General features: G+C 38.2%; 1 protein-coding gene across 4 annotated transcripts in view; it reads right to left on the reverse strand.

Annotated features, from left to right (window-relative positions):
- The window catches only part of MCTP1 (multiple C2 and transmembrane domain containing 1), a 550,214-nt gene that overhangs the window by 242,576 nt on the left and 287,643 nt on the right, over positions 1-19,995 (reverse strand). For all 4 annotated transcript variants that reach the window (XM_068533874.1, XM_068533867.1, XM_068533860.1 and 1 more), the window contains exons 3-5: positions 15,267-15,409; positions 6,540-6,619; positions 61-172 (exon numbers count right to left, since the gene is read on the reverse strand). In XM_068533874.1, the coding sequence (XP_068389975.1) occupies positions 61-172; positions 6,540-6,619; positions 15,267-15,409 (335 nt within the window). The remainder of the gene's footprint in view (positions 1-60; positions 173-6,539; positions 6,620-15,266; positions 15,410-19,995) is intronic.

The raw sequence follows: 19,995 nt of genomic DNA on the forward strand, positions 1-19,995 counted from the left end.
CTCACGACATTCAAACAAGTGAGAGCAAGAAAGCTACAACTAGGCTGAGGGGAAACTTACCACATCCCTGTGTTCTCCTTCTTTAGGGGTAAGGACGACTGAGAGCAAAATCATTCCAAGATCATGGTCAGGATAATGGGGATCTTTCAGTGTTACGGTCACATCCGTGGGCCTATGATATAAAATATTAAGATTTTGAGCATGAAGGAAACCATCGACAAAAGGCAAACTACTGAATGAGAAAAGATAGTTGCAAATGATATATCCAATAAGGGTTTAATACCCAAAATATATAAAGAACTCACACAACTCAATATCAAAAAAACAAGCAATTTGATATAAAAATGGATAAACATGTTTCCAAGAAAGACATGCAGATGGCCAACAGACACATAAAAAGATGCTCAAAATCACTAATTATCAGGGAAATGCAAACCAAAACCACAATATGTCACCTCACACCTGTCAGAATGGTGATTATCAAAAAAGCAACAAATAATAAGTGTTCGTGAGGTTGTGGAGAAAAAGGAACACCTGTACACTGTTAGTGGGAATTTAAATTGGTGCAGCCACTATGGAAAATGATACGGAGGTGCCTCAAAAAATTAAAAATAGAACTATCATATGATCTAGCAATTCTACTCCTGGGTATCTATCTAAAGAAAACAAAAACAGCAATTGGAAGAGATACATGCACCCCTATGTTTATTGCAGCATTATTTACAATAGCCAAGATATGGAAACAACCAAAGTATCCATTGATAGATGAATGGATAAAAAAGATGTGGCATTTATGTGTATATATATCTATATATGTATATACACACACACACACACACACACACAGGAATATTACTCAGCCATAAAAAAAGAGTGAAATCTTGCCATTTGCAACAATATGGATGGACCTGGAGGGTATCAGGCTAAGTGAAATAAGCCAGACCAAGACAGATAGCATATGATTTCACTTATATGTCAAATCTAAAAAACAAAACAAACGAAAAAACTAAACAAAGCAGAAACAGACTCATGGATACACAGAACAAACTGTTGCCAGAAGGGAGTGGGTGGGGGAATGGACTAAATAGGTGAAGGGAATTAAGAGGCATAAACTTCCAGTCATAAAATAAATACACAGGGATATAACGTACAGCATAGAGAATATAGTCAACAATGTTGTAATAACTTTGTATGGTGACAGATGGTTACTAGACTTACTGAGATCATTTTGTAATGTCTATAATTGTCAGAGCCACAATGTTGTATACCTGAGACCAATACTGTATGTCAACTACGCTTCAATAAAAAATAAATATATAAAATATAAAAAAAGATTTTGAACTGTCATTAAATAAGCCAAAATATATACTATATATTTTTTAACATCTTTATTGGAGTATAATTGCTTTACAATGGTGTGTTAGTTTCTGCTTTATAACAAAGTGAATCAGCTATACATATACATACATCCCCATATCCCCTCCCTCTTGCATCTCCCTCCCACCCTTCCTATCCCACCCCTCTAGGTGGTCACAAAGCACGGAAATTGAGTTATTTGTAGTGAGGTGAATAGACCTAGAGTCTGTCATACAGAGTGAAGTAAGTCAGAAAGAGAAAAAAAAAATACCGTATGCTAACACATATATATGGAATCTAAAAAAAAAAAAAATGGTTATGAAGAACCTAGGAGCAGGACAGGAATAAAGATGCAGACGTAGAGAACGGACTTGAGGACACAGGGAGGGGGAAGGGTAAGCTGGGACGAAGTGAGAGAGTGCATGGACTTATATATACTATATATTTTTAAGAAGAAAAGCAATTTTGTCTTCCTTTAATTTCCTGGTACAATTTTTGTTGTTATTAAAATAACATCAATGTATTAAGTTATCCAATAAATCATGGGCCAATTGGGTATACTTGGATTCACTGCCTAAGTTTCAGCTTTCATGGGGTTCTAGAAAGGCCGTGGGGCTGCTGGAAAGGCTAAGGAAATACAGCAGTATTAAGAAAACTGTAAGGCCCTTCTCTGTGATCTCTAAATACACAGAGAGCAATAGAGGCTATTTTCTATAAATATGAGTCCAACAACTCAATGATGGTCTTTTACTGACCACTACCTTCCTTTTAGTTCTTTAAGATTTTTTTTTCTTAATCAGAAGTATGATTTAGAGTAAACAAACAAGTGGGAGAAGAGGAAAATATAAAATATAAATTGCCTGATATACATTATAAATATACTTTAAAAACAACGTATAGTTATTTGAAGAACTTCTACTATTTAAAATAATGCTTCTATTTTTGGCTATTTAAACCTATGCCTAAATTTTTAGATTCAGAAATGCAAGGAAACCAGCACTTGGAAGAGGTGATCAATACTTAGAAGGCTTCAGAATTAGATAAGTATCTCTGAGGAAGAGATTATGAATTGCTCAATATTACCCACAGTAACTTTTAGAAAATAATGTAAAATACACACTCAACTGATAATGTGTAGGTAATATCTTGTTTACGTATTTCAATTAATATTGAACAAATAGGGGTTCATGCCCTCCATAAGCCTAAGGGACTGTGGAACATTCAGCACCACACTTGAATCCTGAAATGTTGGCAAACTAGGAATGTTCCCTTGCTTGTTCAATCACTTATTCATTTAATTCACAAAACATGAATTGAACATATGTGATACTAGGTTCTGGGTAAAAACCAGTAGTCAAGACCAAAGATAAGATACTTGTCTTCATGGAGCTTAACATTTAGTAAATGATACTGTTGGATTCTAGTACTGGGGAGAGGGCTTGATGGGGAAAGTGGTCCAAATAAAAACTTTCAATCCTGGCTGCACCTCAGAATCAACTGGGAAGCTTTTAAAAAGTGCATAATCCTGAACTCTATCCATAATGATTCTGGTTCTGTAGACTGGGGGTGGTGTCTGGAAATCTATACATTTATAAAGGTCCCCGAATAATTTGGGGGAACCACAGGTACCTTTCAGTGCTAAGATTTTACAATACTAGGACACTCTTTCAAATGATGCTTAATTTACCAATTCAAGAAATGGTGTTATGAAAAATATGAACAGTTTTTTGATGTCAGGGGTTTTAACTGAAACATAAGTAACCTATCAAACTGATAATATACATAAGTTACAATAGTTGTGATGCAAATTGCTCCAATATTAATTTAGTTATAACTAATCATTGTGGTTTGATGATAACAACTTGTTCCTTTTATTTTAACAAATGCATATTAGGCATTATAGTATATATATATATATATATATGTGTACATACACACATATGCATATATATACACACATACACACATATGTATTTATATGGGGTTACAATTTGATTTGGTTCATTTTCCTGTAAAAATGATTACATATAAAAATTAATAGCCAAAACTTCATTACATTTTTATGATTACATGATAAAGATTTAAGAACATTTGTAATTCTTTATGATGCTTATTTATTATTTTTTTCAAAAGCAATACCTTAATGCATTATATAGTAGCATAAGTATTTATACGGCTACTATTATTATCCATCTGTCTACATCCAGAGAGTACTGATTTCTTTTTTTTTTTTTTTTTCCGGCCCCACTGCGTGGCTTATGGGATCTTAGTTCTCCGACCAGGTATTGAACCCAGAACCCAGGCCCTTAGCAGTGAAAGTACGGAGTCCTAACCACTGGACTGCCAGGGAATTCCCATATTGATTTCTATACATAGAATGTAATGGTATACACAAATATTTGATTTTTAAAAGTGGTAATTTGATGTTTATGTGGTTTTGAGGGGAGAGTATAGTTAGCTAAATACATAAAATAAGTAATGTGGTAAAATAAATACCAAATGCTTATACATAATCTTTTGTTTTTTTACCCATCTCATATGTTTTTCCATTTAAAATTATTTTTCACCAGTAATCTATCTTTAATAGAGAAAAAGAGAAACTTATGCTCTGTGATTAAACCTAGTAATTTGCATACCCTTATGCAGAATCTACAGAGAAAATAACCATGGCCTTTACAGAAGCACAGCACAGCCCAGTCTAGCTGGAGCTCAGTTTCATGATAACAGACCACATACAACACCACCTAGGACTTCCTTCAGCCGTGGTGAGGCGGGGAGCAAGCAGTCACCCCGAGGTCAGGCCTGCTAGGCTCTGGGTTGGAATGAAGGACACATAGGAAGTATAGAAAAGGCCACTCCTTTGTCCAGTTTGAGGCATAGATAACCATTGGAAGACCACCAATAAGCTGCCATTGTGCTCAGACTACAACATATAAGGAGTTCTACTATTTATATTTCATCTACATTTAAAATATAAAGTTGTGATCTGACGCATTACTCTGCTTTCCACTATTCCTGCCACATGATATAACATGATCATCTAAACCAGCAGTCCCCAACGTTTTTGGCACCAGGGACCAGTTTCATGGAAGACAATTTTTCCACAGACCGGGGGTTGGGGGGTGGGGGATGGTTTCAGGATGATTCAAGCGCATTACATTTATTGTGCACTTTATTTCTATCATTACTACATTGTAATATATAATGAAATAATTATACAACTCACCATAATGCAGAATCGGTGGGAGCCCTGAGCTTGTTTTCACTTGCCACTCACTGATAGGGTATTTTTTTTTTTTTTTACATCTTTATTGGATTATAATTGCTTTACAATGTTGTGTTAGTTTCTGCTGTACAACAAAGTTTCTGCTGTACAACAAAGTTAGTTTCTGCTGTACAACAAATCAGCTATATGTATACCTATATCCCCTCCCTCATGAGCCTCCCTCTCTCCCTCCCCATCCCACCCCTCTAGGTCGTCACAAAGCACCGAGCTGGGGGGCTTCCCTGGTGGCGTACTTGTTAAGAATCTGCCTGCCAATGCAGGGGACACAGGTTTGAGCCCTGGTCCGGGAAGATCCCACACGCCGCGGAGCAACTAAGCCCGTGCGCCACAATTACTGAGCCTGTGCTCTAGAGCCCATGAGCCACAACTACTGAGCCCACGTGCCACAACTACTGAAGCCTGTGCGCCTAGAGCCCGTGCTCCGCAACAAGAGAAGCCACCGCAATGAGAAGCCTGCGCACCGCCATGAAGAGTAGCCCCCACTCGCCACAACTAGAGAAAGCCCGCACACAGCAATGAAGACCCAATGCAGCCAAAAATAAACAAACAAATAAATAAATAAATAAATTTATTTATTTAAAGAAAAAAAGCACCGAGCTGATCTCCCTGTGCTATACAGCAGCTTCATGAGTCTGCAAGCAATGGATTTATTATGGTCTCTGTGCAGTCAAACCTCTCTGCTAATGATAATCTGTATTTGCAGCCACTCCCCAGCTCTAGCATCACCGCCTCAGCTCCACCTCAGATCATCAGGCATTAGAAGGAGCACGCAACCGTGCAACCTAGATCCCTCGCATGTGCGGTTCACAGTAGGGTTCGCGCTCCTATGAGAATCTAATGCTGCTGATCTGACAGGAGGTGGAGCTCAGGCGGTAATGCGAGTGACGGGGAGCGGCTGTAAATACAGATGAAGCTTCACTCGCTCGCCTGCTCTGCAGCCCAGTTCCTAACAGGGGCTGGGGAGCCCTGATCTAAACCATCTCTTTAAAACCACCAAAGATGATTTGGCAGCCTCCTTTGCAATCCATTCCAGCACTGCTGGACCTTTTAAAACCTATTTTTTCTTCTGTAGTATTAATCAAGTCTTATCTCCTATGTTGAAATACATTAAAAAAATAAAAGCCCATAATTCGGTGCAAGGAATGGTTAATATTTATAATATTAATTTAGTTATAACTAATCATTACTTTACAACTAGTCAAGCAATGATAAGTTAATGTAACTGAGTAAATACAACCAATCTGCCTCCACTTTCGGGCTACTCCTCGGTAACCTAGGATTACTGATGATGGCAAAATTAGATTCTACTTCGGCTTAAGTGATAAGAGTGTTGCTATTTTCGATGCATAGTGCACTCATCTTATTTCCTATGTGGTGGCCTCATTCTTAAATTAATAATTATGATTAACATGTATCATCTTCTTTATGCCCCACTATGATCATACCATCAATGTGAGAGCAAGGAATGTGTCTTAATCTAGATTCCTGGTGCTCAGCATAGTCTGGGGGACAAAGAAAGTGTCTTAAGAATTTTTCTGCTGGGGACTTCCCTGGCAGTCCAGGTCCAGTGGTTAGAACTCCGTGCTTCCACTGCAGGGGGCACGGGTCCCATCCCTGGTTGGGGAACTAAAATCCCTCATTCTGCATGGCGTGGCCAAAAAAAAAAAGAATTTTTCTGCTGAATAGTTGTTGTCGAATGAGATAGTGAGGGAAGATGCTAAGTATTATTTCCACCAGGTAAGTGAGAAAGACATACTTGAGAAAGTCTGGCTAGCACAAAGACTCACAACCATAAATGACAGAACAGAGACTAGAACCCAGATCTGTTGACACTTTCTGTTACACAGGCCCAGTTTCATAAAAAGGTGTAGTGATATTACAACAGTTCAAAAGTTACCTGTTTAACTCCAACTGTGTGAGATCCAGAAAGGCTGAGCCCATAAAGTCATCCTGTAGTCCAAAGTCATAGTCAAATACCTATGAAGCCAAAGACACAGACATTATTATAAACAATTCCAATATAAGCTTTAAGTGAAAAACATATTCATTATAAAATACTGGTTGTCTATGTCACCAAAATCAATAAAATTTCCTAAGATTTATTTTTAAAGTTTTATTTGTTTTTGTGTTTTGAAATACTAAGGTCTCACAAAACATTCAAAGGAAATTACATTTAATTTTATAATTAAAATTACTGATTTGTATAAAGTAGAATGTCAAAGAAGGTGATAACAAAATCAAATAAATTATAGTGAATCATCAAAAATGTGGGAACCACAGGCTTAGAATATTTTCCTCTCATTATAGATGGTCTATTAGCATTACTGAAAGGCAAAGTGAGTTGGTATGAAATTCAACAAATATGTCTTCCATACTGGGCTGTAGGTGATGAAGATATGACTCCAATTTCTTGTATTTTTCAGGTCATCAAAGATATATTCTCTGACATTATAGGACAATGCCATTTTAAACATACAAATAAGTAAACATTAAGATATTATGATTAAAGTACTTCATAAAGTTATTCTAAGGTTAAATTAAATTTTTATTATCACAAGCAATGATTAGGGCATAATATTAATGTGACTAACAACAACAAAACAGAAAGAAAAAGAAAAAGAAAAGAATGTATTTCTTTCTTCTGTCAAAACTATTTATCTTCTTTGTGCCCTCCATGGTTTGTATTCATACTATGATGAATAAGACAGGCAATGTGCTTGACCTTCTGGACCCTACATTGAACAGCTGGGAGAGTCCATAAAAACCCAAATAGATATATACAGTTCAGTGAGGAGCACCAAGGAGACAAAAGTGTAAGGGAACATGTTGGGAGCTGATATTTTATTATTTTTTTTAATTAATTGAAAAAGATTTTTTATTCAGGTATAGTTGATGTACAATATTATATACGTTTTAGGTGTACAACACAGTGATTCACAATTTTTAAAGGTTATACTCCATTTATAGTTATTATAAAAATTGGCTATATTCCCTGTGCTGTACAATATATCCTGTAGCTGATTTATTTTATACGTAGTAGTTTGTACCTCTTAATCCCCTACTCCTATCTTGCCCCTCCCCCCTTCCCTTTCCCCATTGGTAATCACTAGTTTGTTCTCTATATCTAGGAGTCTGTTTCTTTCTTGTTATATTTATTAGTTTGCTGTATTTTTTAGATTCCACATATAAGTGACATCATACAGAATTTGTCTTTCTCTGTCTGACTTACTTCACTTAGCGTAATACCCTCTAAGTCCATCTGTGTTGTTGCAAATGGCAAAAATTCATTCTTTTTTATGGCTGAGTAGTATTCCATTACACACACACACACACACACACACACACACACACACACACACCATATCTTCTTTATCCAACCACCTCCTGATGGACACTTAGGTTGCTTCCATACCTTGGCAATTATAAATAATGATGCCATGAACATTGGGGTACATGTGTCTTTTCTAATTAGTGTTTTCATTTTCTTTGGATATATATCCAGGGGTGGACATACATCCATTTTAAGGGTACAGTTCAATAAGTTTTGCCAAACGTCTATGGCTATGCAACCACTGACACAGTCAAGGTGGAAGACATTTCCATAACTCCCAAAGTTCCCTCATGATCCTTTTCGACATTCTTCTTCCTCACCTGCTCTGCCCTTGGCAAACACTGATCTGCTTTCTGTTTCATAGATTTGCTTTGTTTTTCTATAATTTCATATAACAAACTACTGGTTACCAAGGGGGGAAAGGGGGGGTGGGGTGACTGGGAGATTGGGATTGACATATATGTACTACAATGTATAAAATAGATAACTAGTGAGACCCTACTGTATAGCACAGGGAACTCTACTCAATGCTCTGTGGTGACCTAAATGGGAAAGAAATCTAAAAAGAAGTGGATATACGTATACATATAACTGATTCACTTTGTTGCACAGCAGAAACTAACACAACATTGTAAAGCAACTCTACTCCAATAAAAACTAATTTTTAAAAGTTAACAAAAGGGCTTCCCTGGTGGTGCAGTGGTTGAGAATCTGCCTGCCAATGCAGGGGACACGGGTTCGAGCCCTAGTCTGGGAAGATCCCACATGCCGCGGAGCAACTGGGCCCGTGAGCCACAACTACTGAGCCTGCGCGTCTGGAGCCTGTGATCTGCAACAAGAGAGGCCGCGATAGTGAGAGGCCCGCGCACCGCGATGAAGAGTGGCCTCCGCTCGCCGCAACTAGAGAAAGCCCTTGCACAGAAACGAAGACCCAACACAGCCAAAAAAAAGTAAAAAAAAAACCATGATGCTGAGTAATATAAGCATTCAATGAGAATATACATTTGGAGCTGATATTTTAGATTGGGAGTCCAGGAAGGCCTCTCAGAGGAAGTGTGATTGTGTAGAGACTACAATGATGAGAAAGATTAAACCATTAGAGTGACACTAGAATGGGAAGAGCGCACCAGGTGGAGGAAACAGCAAGTGATTAGCATGTTCAAGGATCATCCAGCAGCCAGTGTGGCTGAAGCAGACTGAGAAAGATGGAGAGTGGAAGGAAGTTGGAGAGAGAGCTCAGAGCTAGATCAGATGGGGCCATTTCCAAAGAACTCTAAGTGAACGGGAGTTGGCTAATTTCCATCCATTTAAACATTTTCTTACTCATTTATTTCCTTGGTCAACATTGATTAAATGCTTATTATGTGCCAGACAATGTGCTAGGCATTGAGTAAACTGTGGTGAGGAAATCTCACATTGTCAACGCTTATAGTTTAGTGAGGGAGGCAGATGTTAAACAAGGAAATGCACAGGTGATAGAATTACAAACTTTGATGACTGTTGTAAAGGAAAGAACAGGGTACAAAAAGAAAAAAATTACATTGGAGATCAGGGAAAGCTTTTAAGATTGAAAAAAAGGTTACTAGATGGAGTTTAGAGCTGTGTTTCTGACCTTTTCAAATAGAAAATCATTGTATTGCTCACTGGAGTAAATGAACATAAACAGGTAAGTCTGCTCTTGAAAGGATGACCCAGACCACTGGACTCTCCAGGAGGTGAGAATGCACTGGGCTGAGAGAACTTGTAGCTCAGCATCCCTCTGCCCAATCCTTGACACAACAGTTAAAAAGCTCCAAGCTGAGGGAGTAGGATGTACAGAAGCCCTGCATCAGTTACTGTTTTCTTTTCTCTAGTACAGGTGTACTGCAATTTAAACAAACTTAATATGTAAAAAGTTGATAATAAAAAAAAAATAAATCCTTTGCTTTACAAAGGGATTCTTAAATTAGAAGAGTCACACGGGATTTATTTAAGTTATATGCTCCTCTAATGCCTTTTAAATTATTCAATTTATAGTCATTTGATTTACTTACAGCCTTTCAGGAGTACATTTGTTGTAGAAAGCACAGCACTCCCGCAGTAAATATTCTCCTTGATCAATTACACTTCTGAGCTTTAGTCATCTGGTCAGTGGCATATCTTATACAACTGACACCTTGGTATTTGCAAGTGGCTGCAGTAGTGTATTTTACAACATAAAATTTACACCAAAATTAGAGAAATTTCTCTTGTGCAATCTCTGCTGATTGTATCAGCCTAAGGATTAAAATCTTGGGGAGACTACAGTGACATATAATCCATGAGAACACCTAGGATTCACCTACACATATGAAGTGGAAAGCTGTGAATCCAGTGAATTGATCAGTATAGACAGCCCAAATGGGTGAGTCAACATTCAAACTCTGTTTATTCTCATGGGGAGAGTCTTTTCTACCATCCTAATGCTAGAGGTTTACATTAGTTCTCAATTCCTATTACTCAGCAAAGGCATAAACACAGGGAAGAATGGAGATACCAGAATCCATTCCTTAATGAAATTGTTTGCTATGCAATTTGGTTCCAAGCTCTATAAACTATTTGTCAGAGGGAGCATTGCTCTAGGTGAAGTGTCAGAAAATATAGAACATAGAAGAGTGATGAAACAGGAAAGTGCACTCCCACTGCAATGAGAAGCACAGTTAATGACGATTAATGCTTATTCAGCATTTACCATATATAAGGCACTGTGTTAAACACATCATATAGATTTTTAAATTTCATTCTTATACAACTCAGTGAACAAAGTATTGTTTCCATTTGTCAGATAAGCAATCCAAAGCTTAAAACATTTATGTTACTTGCCCCTAAATGCCCAGGCTAAGAAGAGGTCAGATTCAAATCTTGTAATGGATTTCAGACACAGAGCATATTTAAACTGATGTACAGTCAAGGTTGAGGGTCGTTGGTATATGACATTCTTTCTAGGACCCTTAGAACCTACTGAGAAATAATTTTGGACAAGACAGTTATATGGTCCTTAGCTTGACCCATGCTTTAAGTACCTTTTCAATTTTAAATCTTAAACTTGGATAGATGTGAGTTATTTAAGGAACTATCAAGTTTGTTAAAGTGACGATCTTAGAATCAGTACTACGGCTCCAAACAGAACAGTTTTTCTAGTTATCAAAATCTTTCTATTATTTAGAAGAGCACCTTCAATTTAGCTCTTCTAGCTGATGATTAGGCCAAACAGGCAACAATTTACATTTCTCCTTTTAGATTACTTCTACCTCTTCCCACTGTAGTTCTGGGTGCTCGTTGTGTACCTGGAATAATAGTGTCAGTGAAATTACAATGGAGAATCTGAATTTAATTCAACTGAAAGGGATGCTGAATTTACTCTATTATTTAAGATGTGTGCTGGAGCATCTCCGTGGATACAGAGCAGGCTCCAGTGGCTCTTATCTCAATTAGAAGCACTGCATTTGACTCCCAGATTCTACTGCTACCCTACGATAAATATGTTTCAAGCCCGTCCCTGCAGCCTTGTTTATACCTGCCCTTACTGTGAAGTCATTCGTAACTGAAGGAATATTCTCTTTTTATTAAAATTAAAAGCTATATGAATTCCAACCAACTGGAAAGTGTATTTATTTATTTTGTATAGTATTTAAAAATGACAGTACCAAGATGTTTTAAATTTTGTTTTTACTAGAAATGTTACAAGTACTGTAAATTCAGTGTGATTTTATAACCTTAGCTTAGAAGTGAATTTTGTTTCCCTTGGTAATCTTTTTTTTTTTTTTTAATTTATTTATTTATGTTTGGCTGTGTTGGGTCTTCGTTTCTGTGCGAGGGCTTTCTCCAGTTGCGGCGAGCGGGGACCACTCTTCATCGCGGTGCGCGGGCCTCTCACTGTCGCGGCCTCTCCTGTTGCAGAGCACAGGCTCCAGACGCGCAGGCTCAGTAGTTGTGGCTCACGGGCCCAGTCGCTCCACGGCATGTGGGATCTTCCCGGACCGGGGCACGAACCCGTGTCCCCTGCATTGGCAGGCAGATTCTTAACCACTGCGCCACCAGGGAAGCCCTCCCTTGGTAATCTTTACACTGATAGAAATCAGATTACAGTGTGCACGTGGACTTCTTTTTCCTTGAACCATAGAGAGGAGGGTTGAAGACAATATCTTCTAGTCATCTAGTTCATGGATGCATTTTCATATTACCTGTCACTACAGAATCAGTTATTCCCTAAGAAATCTTTCAGGCAAGATTAATTTCCTATCACAGAGGATGTGGGCATCATATAAATGTCACTCACACAGAGCTACGTAGAGACAATGAAAATAATGCAATCTTCATGAAATTCTAGTAACTTAAAATATCATTTCCACCAATGTATATTATTTAGGTCTTTGTGTGTCCCACATTAGGCAAAAAGTAGGTAACACAAAACATGGGAAAAGTAAAGGTGAAAGTTAGAAATTTTTTTTCAAAAGAAGCCCTATGGGGCTTCCGTGGTGGCGCAGTGGTTGAGAATCTGCCTGCCAATGCAGGGCACACGGGTTCGAGCCCTGGTCTGGGAAGATCCCACATGCCGCAGAGCAACTGGGCCCGTGAGCCACAATTACTGAGCCGCGCGTCTGGAGCCTGTGCTCCGCAACAAGAGAGGCCGCGATAATCAGAGTCCCACACACCGCGATGAAGAGTGGCCCCCACTTGCCCCAACTGGAGAAAAAGCCCTCGCACAGAAACGAAGACCCAACACAGCCATAAATAAATAAATAAATAAATAAATAAATAAATAAATAAAATTAAACTTTAAAAGAAGCCCGATGCATGGTCCAGAAAATGAAAATCAAATGAAAAATATCAAAGCATATTAAAAAGTATAAAGCATTACATGAAAATAAAGTCTGGTTATTTTATGTTTGTACTAGTATTTGAGAGGCCGGTGTGATTTCTGTTTAACTTATTTTTTCTTATGTAGAAATGTAAAAAAAAGTGTCAAATCTTTTACAATTCACTATGTATCTTCTTCTATAAGGTGGAAGTTAGGCTGTGGCTACATAATGTTGCACTTTGGAAACTCAAAGTGGTAAAAAACAAAAACAAAAACCACCCTTGGGTTTTCTCTCCTAACTTCTTTGTTCTCAGTGTGTCATTAACCAGGCCTTTGGTCTATAGGCAGTGTTTCAGTCTCCATTTTCAGTATGTATGTGTATCTATTCTTGCTCTCTTAAACCAAAACAAAAATTTTTGCCACCATTTTTTTCTGTGTACTTCAGATTTTTGTTTGCTTTTGAGCCTATTATGATATTCCTTTTGAAATACACATTTGACATCTGGATTTCTGCACAGATGAATTTCATTCTTGAACACAGAAGAATAGCAGAGAGACCCAACCATTACCTAATGTAATACTGGAACATTCATTTGTAACCGCTTTAAAGACTGGAGATCCACGTGCTTCTGTCATAGAGTAATATCCCATTAAAGAAACAGATCCACAGCAAAAGCAATTAGAAATTAATCCTTTTCTTCCATAATTTTTCTCTTAAGGGACATTATATGAGATCCCAATGGTCCAGTGCTATCCTTATTAACCCTGCTTTCCTTTCCTATCCATTTCCTTCATGGTTGCAGCTGCTCTAACTTATTTCTTCTAAACCTCCCTAGGAATAAGCTTCCTTAATCCTACTTGTCTTTTTTTAAATTCCTTTTTTCCCCTTATCTCAGTTCTTTATTATAAAGGTATTTCCTTTTTTCTCATGTAGACATTTCTTTCTCTCTAGAGATGAGGAGTAGGGGAGAAACATCTCTGACCATGGAGGTCTTCCCTTTGGTGGGAGGAGGGTTGGCCATGAAGACTCTCACATTAATAATTCTTGGGTCATGATTTTTGAACACTGAAAGATAGCTCACTAATTCTATTTAACTGATTTCCTTTAGCCATTGTCCATTTGAGACAATTTCTTAAGCAAATACAGGTCTATGCTCCCCATAATGACTTCTAGAAACTTATCAACTACATACATGGAGTTCTCTTTTTCATCGATTTGATAAATGGTCCTGCTATGATTTTAGTAACATCTTGATTACTTTTTCCTTTCTGTGGAAAAGAGAAACAACTGCAAGCAATGCAAATGAAGATTTGAGGGGAAGAAGGATGCCCAGAGATTGCTGAAAGAGTGATCAAGTGACCTTTGGGGCTCACGTGCCAGTTGTGACAATTTAGAGAAAAGGATGGGGCATGTGATGTGGTAAAAGCAGAAAAAGGTTTGGTCACTGCATGGATAGTCAGAACATAAGAGTCAAAAAGAATATAAGTACCTAGAGATATGAATTAAAGGGAAGTCAGGTTTGAAAGTAAAATAAGGAATTAAGGTTAACTCTATAAATTCTTCTTCTTTTTTTTTTTTTTCTAACTATACCAAATGAAAGGAAATACTTTTTTCCCCCCCCATCTCTGGTAATGTAATAGAGACAGGAGTTTTTCTCCCTCTATTATGTTCACCCTCCTCACCTTCCAAGTAAAGCATTTTGTTTGCAACCAGGAATGGTAGATCCCTGATATAATTCTTTCTAAAAAATTAATTAATTAATCATTTATTTATTTATTTATTTATGGCTGCATTGGGTCTTCGTTGCTGTGCGCGGGCTTTCTCTAGTTGCAGCGAGCAGGGGCTACTCTTCGCTGCGGTGCGCGGGCTTCTCATTGTGGTGGTTTCTCTTGTTGCAGAGCACAAGCTCTAGGCGCATGGGCTTCAGTAGTTGTGGCACGCAGGCTCAGTAGTTGTGGCTCGCGGGCTCTAGAGCACAGGCTCAGTAGCTGTGGCACACAGGCTTAGTTGCTCCGCGGCATGTGGGATCTTCCTGGATCAGGGCTCAAACCCGTGTCCCCTTCATTGGCAGGTGGATTCTTAACCGCTGTGCCACCAGGGAAGTCTCCCCTGATATAATTTTTAAACAGAAAGGGTGTGTTCTGTGTAAGTTCTTCGTGCTAGATTATATGGAGTCTTGTTTTTATACATTCCCAAAGTGCACTAAATCAGTTAACTGCACCAAGCAGGAGGAGATGGACTTCATAATTCTCCTAAATATAACTGGTAATAGAACTGTCCAGAAGAAATATGCTCCTACCAGCTCCCCCTCCCCTATAGCTCATTTCTATCACATCACCAACAGATTAGAATTGCGCATAGCAGAATATATCTCTGGTGAAAAATCTCATCAGACAGACAGACATTATAAAAAACCATTAAACGGGGATTTCTACATCAGATTACATTAGGGGAAAACAAATAAATGGTTCACCTTTATATACAATGGCTCCTTAAGATGATCAACAAGAAGGCAAGCTTTCTCCTCCCACACAGGATTGAGGTTCTTGTGTATTATTTTACTTCTATAAACTTCTTTTCCTCCAATTTTAAACTTCACGTATGGATCACTTGTCCCTGTTAAAGAGATACAAATTGATGTATGTTAATCATGCTTTTCTACAGAAGCAAGAGAATAGCTCATCTAAACATTAGAAAGTATTTAAAGGAATAAAAATTAAGTAAACCTTATCACATGAGAAAAATAAGGATTAAGTGCCTTTTCCTAAATTTTCCCTTAAATATTGAAGTGACAGTAAATAATAATAATAATAATAATTATTATTATTATTATTATTTTTTTTAAATTTTATAGCTACTTTATTTATTTATTTATTTTTGGCTGTGTTGGGTCTTCGGTTCGTGCGAGGGCTTCCTCTAGTTGCGGCAAGCGGGGGCCACTCTTCATCGCGGTGCGCGGGCCTCTCACTCTCGCGGCCCCTCCCGTTGCGGGGCACAGGCTCCAGACGCGCAGGCTCAGTAGTTGTGGCTCACGGGCCCAGTCGCTCCGCGGCACGTGGGATCTTCCCAGACCAGGGCTCGAACCCGTGTCCCCTGCATCAGCAGGCAGACTCTCAACCACTGCGCCACCAGGGAAGCCCCAATAATAATAATTATTATTATATCTTCTGATCTTAATACTGTAACCCTGTTCTGGTATTTTAAAACTCTACTGCATGCTGCATTTATAAATTTAATTCATGTTGTAAATGATAGAGATTAATCTGACGTTTCATCTGGTCAACTATAAAAAAGATGATCCATGATCTTGGCTGATTTAACAAGTTTTACACTTATATATGCTGCTAAAAATTTACACTAGTTTAATGGGTTTCGGAAAAGGTGAGTCTTAAATTGAGCTTCAGTTTTATCCTTGGTCCCATATTTTCTTCACAGGTATCAATTTTATCCTTGGTCCCGTATTTTGTTCACAGGTTTCAATTTTAGAATGCTAGGGAAGGATGCCTCAGAGGAAGGCATCAAGAGGAAGCGGACAGATGATTGTTGAATAACCTGGATACTTCATATTATCCATTAATACCTCCCAAGCTCCCTATGAAGATAAAGGAAATAAGAGCCATCAAATAAGTTGCTCTTCGGTACACAGCTAGCAAGAGACGGAGTGAAGATTCTATCCAAGGCTGTGTGGCTCTAACGCCTGTGCTTTTTTTTTTTCCTGCAACTTCAAGAGGGAAGGGCCTCTATATACACTCATTTATATTATACCATTTCTCATTTTGACCGATGAATAACATCAATCTTGGCCTTATAACTCTATGCTGTTATTAAGGATTCCTAGAAAAGGTGAATCAGGAACATCCCCAAGGAAATCATTCCAGTGTGTGACAATCTTCATCCTCAGAAAATAATTCTTTATACATGACCTGACTCCCTTAGAATAAAAGTTTAATTCTTTCTGTTTTGTCCAACCTGAAACTACAGTTGATAACTATGGTCTACACGATTTAAAGAAAAATATGAGTGGGGCTCAGAAAATTGTAAAGCACCATATAAATGTTAGGTATTAAAATTATGAGGCTGATATACTTAAACTCACTACCTATATTCCTCCTCAATACTCCACTCACCTCCATGACACATAAATATCTATGCTAAATATAAGGATTGCCTTATAGGATATGGATTTTCTTATTTAATCATTTGGGGGTTCTCTCAAAACTCTCCACATTCCCCTAGTAAATTGAAGACCTTGTTTTTGTATGACTAGACCCGGGTCTAATAAAATAACGACTTCCCATTTTGTGAAACTCCCATTTTGACAGCTTGATTTTATAACAAGACAAACTTTAAAAAATGTTTATAAATGTAAATGTAGGCTTAATACTAAGCTGTTACAATGCATTCTTTAAGGGAGTCAATGGAACCGAAATGTTTAACAGTTAAAATGGTTATTTTTTAAGGCCCTGATCCCCAGCTACAGGCTGAGCACCGTGGGGAGTGGAAGTGTTATAGCATGTAATTTGAGGGATATTAACATCATGTACCCACCTGAATTTCCTCAGTCATGCAATTTTGTCATTGATTTTTAAAATCATCTATGCTACTACTACCAGCTGCTGAAATACAATATGCTCCATGAGATCAGAGCCACTGGTATCACTGTTCTTTAAACCTCCAGCACTTAGTGCAGAATTAGACACATTGTTCCTCAATAAACATTTGGTGAATAATTGAATGACTTAATGACTTAATGATGTGGGTGGTAGACCTCTCTTCTTGCTGACTTTTGTCACCTCCACTTGGATACATAATAGACATTCCAGTGTTAACACAGGCCTTGATCCTCTCGCCTGCTAAACCTACTCCTTCCTCAGGCTTTGTCAGGGCATTAAAGGCTCCATTATTTGACAGTTCCTCAAGCAAGATGCAGGGAAATTACTTTCCATACCTCCTTCTCCATCCAGGACACCACCAAGTCCGATTAACTCTCCTCCACTCTAGTTCAGCTACCATGATTTCTGTGCTGTGCAACTATAATAATAGCCTCCTAACTGGGCTCTCCACGTTTCCGCGTCCTCCCCCATTAATTCTCTATATGGCAGCCAGACTGACCTTTTAAACCTGAAAATTTAATCTTCCCCCTTCTTTGCTTAACACATCTCAACACCTTTCAACTACACCTATAATAAAATCCAAAATCTCTAACATGGTATACAGAACTTGCTGTTTCTCCACCTTCATTTTTGGCCCCTACTCTGTTCCAGCTTTCCTGTTACTAGAAGTTCTCCTCTGCTTCCAGGTTTCACATATTCCAGCCAGGCTCTCTGCTTGAAAAGTCCCTCCTTCCCATTCTCTTCCCCTTTTGCCTGGCTGACACTTCTTACCTTCCAGGTCTTAGTTTAAATACAATTTGCTCAGGAATGCCTTCCTCAACCATCCCAATCTGAATTAGGTCTCTTTGTCACTTTCTCCTGACATTTGCTCTTCTACTTAGTAGCACTAATCATTATGCTACTTATAGGTTAATTTGTATGTCTACCAGTTTACTGTGGGAATTTTCCCGTTGGCTATAACCCCTGCGAGGGCAGGACTCTGTCCCAGCACATGGCACAGTGTCTGGGGCAGAGCCTGTACTCAGTAAGCATTTGTTCAATGGATGAGTAAATGAATGACCTTAGAGTTCACAGTGGAGACAGTACTATTAAATACATCCTCAAAGTGACTCTGTGAAGTTGGTGAAAGCATATATTATCAACCTATATTGCAGGTGAGAAACAACCTGAGATTCAGTGTGACTTGCACCAAATCACATAAGAAGCTAACAAGTAACAGGATGAAAGGCAAATTTACACTTCAGACGCCAAGTCCAGGGTTCCTTCTACTCAGCTTTTTAGGAAACATGGACATCCATATTTTCCTTTTTTAACTCTAAAACACCATCACAGAATTATTATGTAAAGATGTTGAACATTTAGACACTACAAATAATGCCAATATTGACAAGTAACTTATTCTCGCTTAGAAAACTCTCGCACTTATTATCTGTCTTAATCACCCTAAGGCCTCTGTGAGTCTAACTTCTGCTTCCGTTTTACAGACGACACAAGTAGGAAAGGTCAAGTGGTTTGCTCCAGGTCAGACTAGAACTCAAATCTGGAGCCTAGTCAATTCTCTCTCTGGCACATCATCATAAACCGTTCACCCCCTTCAAGGTAAAACAATCTTGTATCTCTTTGGTCCAAAAAAGGTATGAATAAGCCTTTTACAAGAAAAGTGACTTCAAGAAAGTTGGACTGTGTTTCTTAACAGTTATTGATATTAGTATCTCACACTATTTAATTTAGCTATTATGCAAACAACTGACATAACTTATGATTTAGCACAGAAGCCTATACACTCAAATGTAAATCTTTTTCAGAAGCAATCTGTTTCTTGCTCCTTACCAGAAACATTTTCCTCAACCACTGTCTATGCTAACTGTCAAAATCCCCTTAGAATTAGGGACAACTCGTTCCTAGAATCCTGCTGGGTGATCCACTAGGTCTTGATGGCAGAACTTAAATTACAAAAAGGAATCTAGATCACTCTCGTTAACATTTACTGAATACGTACTATGTCAAATATAACATACCACCCAACGAGCCTGTGAGGTGAGTTGTAGTGTTATCTAGGTTACAGTTGAGGAAACCATGTTTCATTTGTTCTGTTGGCATTTATTGAATACCCTCAAGTGATATTACATACAAATATATAGTGTGGAACAGGTAAGTAAATTCCCCAAAGTCACAAAGCTAGGATGCTGGAACTTTAAATTAAATATTACATTAGGCCACCCCCAACCAACATTTTTCACGCTCGGTATCGTATCCTTGATGCCGCTTGAGACAGTAAATATCCAACGGCCTGAAGAAATAACAATCCAGATAATAAGAGTCGGTCTAAGGGTTAAGTTAAGGTTTAGGGACAGATTTTTGACTCTGATAGGCACTAAGATCTCAGGGCTTGGTATAAAAAAGAGAGAAAGGCTGTTTTAAGGGACTTTGAAAAGATATTATGATGGTGAAATATATTGTAAGTGTGTGGCTTTGGCCACAGGATAACCTGGATTGGAGATGGCACATACGTCAGCAAATTTCACAGTCATAAGTACAGGAAAACAGCTCCAGATGCACACACATGGTGAGTCAGTCATCTGACTTTTC

Source organism: Eschrichtius robustus, chromosome 2 (assembly GCF_028021215.1).
Source record: "Eschrichtius robustus isolate mEscRob2 chromosome 2, mEscRob2.pri, whole genome shotgun sequence".
In the NCBI taxonomy this organism is placed as follows: domain Eukaryota; kingdom Metazoa; phylum Chordata; class Mammalia; order Artiodactyla; family Eschrichtiidae; genus Eschrichtius; species Eschrichtius robustus.